Source organism: Lottia gigantea (genome assembly GCF_000327385.1).
Source record: "Lottia gigantea unplaced genomic scaffold LOTGIsca_324, whole genome shotgun sequence".
NCBI lineage: Eukaryota > Metazoa > Mollusca > Gastropoda > Lottiidae > Lottia > Lottia gigantea.
Window position 1 is genome coordinate 24,587 of NW_008709089.1, and position 962 is coordinate 25,548.

Below are 962 nucleotides of genomic sequence, written 5' to 3' on the forward strand. Positions count from 1 at the left end.
CAAAAAAAATGGGGTGGGGCATGATGTGTGCGGGTAGTATGTATTTTGTAGTTAATTTCATTACTGGATGGTATTTTGAAATAAGACTGTAATTTACTCTCTTGTGAGAATTTGGGTGGCCCTGAAAAGGGCCGTTTGAGTGCTCTTCGGGAGACTGACTGGTAAGCAAAAGCTTAACCTCCGAATCCGTAGAGGGTTCGGCCTTGTCTCTTCAAAGCATAGACGACATCCATGGCAGTGACGGTCTTCCTCTTGGCATGTTCAGTGTAGGTGACAGCATCTCGAATGACGTTTTCTAAGAAGACTTTCAATACACCTCTGGTTTCTTCGTAGATAAGGCCGGAGATACGTTTGACACCACCTCGTCGAGCTAGACGTCTAATAGCTGGCTTGGTAATACCTTGGATGTTATCACGGAGAACTTTCCTGTGACGCTTGGCTCCTCCTTTTCCTAAACCTTTTCCTCCCTTTCCTCGTCCAGACATGGTAGCAGTTTGATATTCGTACCTTACACTTGTAACGTAAACTGAATAATGATTCGAAAATTGGTTGGTTGGTAGATGACAAGTTAACGTTCGCTTCCAGCGGATGCTGATATCGCAAACTAGGTAGTTGTTGGTAGTCGTAGTAGTTGGTAGTTGGATTGGATCAAATTGGATGATTCGGTGTTGTTGGTTTGGTTGTTGATTCTTCGTTAGATCTGGTCGGGTCGAATGACATGGCGGTGAAACTCGGCCCTGGATGGTGTGGCGTGAGTTACTCGGTCTCCTTCTTTCTTCCAAACTCGTTCTGATCATGGTATTTCTTGTTGATTGGTAGTCGAATGGTAGTGGTTGGTTTGGTTTGGTTTGGTTAGATTATCTGTTATCTGTTGGAAAACTCGAAGACCTGAAAAAAAAAGAAAAAAAAAGAAAGTGAGAAAAAGAGGGAGGAAAGGGGGGGGGGGGGGGAAACTTTCACAA

The 962-nt window shown here is 44.1% G+C and overlaps 2 protein-coding genes across 2 annotated transcripts in view; both read right to left on the reverse strand.

Annotated features, from left to right (window-relative positions):
• Window positions 1–173: 173 nt before the first annotated feature.
• On the reverse strand, window positions 174–485 carry LOTGIDRAFT_145439 (hypothetical protein; the record flags this gene model as incomplete). Its single annotated transcript, XM_009058126.1, has 1 exon — window positions 174–485. One exon carries the CDS (start codon window positions 483–485, stop codon window positions 174–176), a length of 312 nt encoding a protein of 103 aa, XP_009056374.1.
• A 308-nt stretch (window positions 486–793) lies between these two features.
• Window positions 794–962, reverse strand: part of LOTGIDRAFT_175631 (hypothetical protein) — a gene marked incomplete at both ends in the record, with an annotated part of 11,345 nt that continues 11,176 nt past the window's right edge. The window contains one exon of the mRNA XM_009058127.1: window positions 794–888. Coding sequence (XP_009056375.1) covers window positions 794–888 — 95 coding nt within the window. The remainder of the gene's footprint in view (window positions 889–962) is intronic.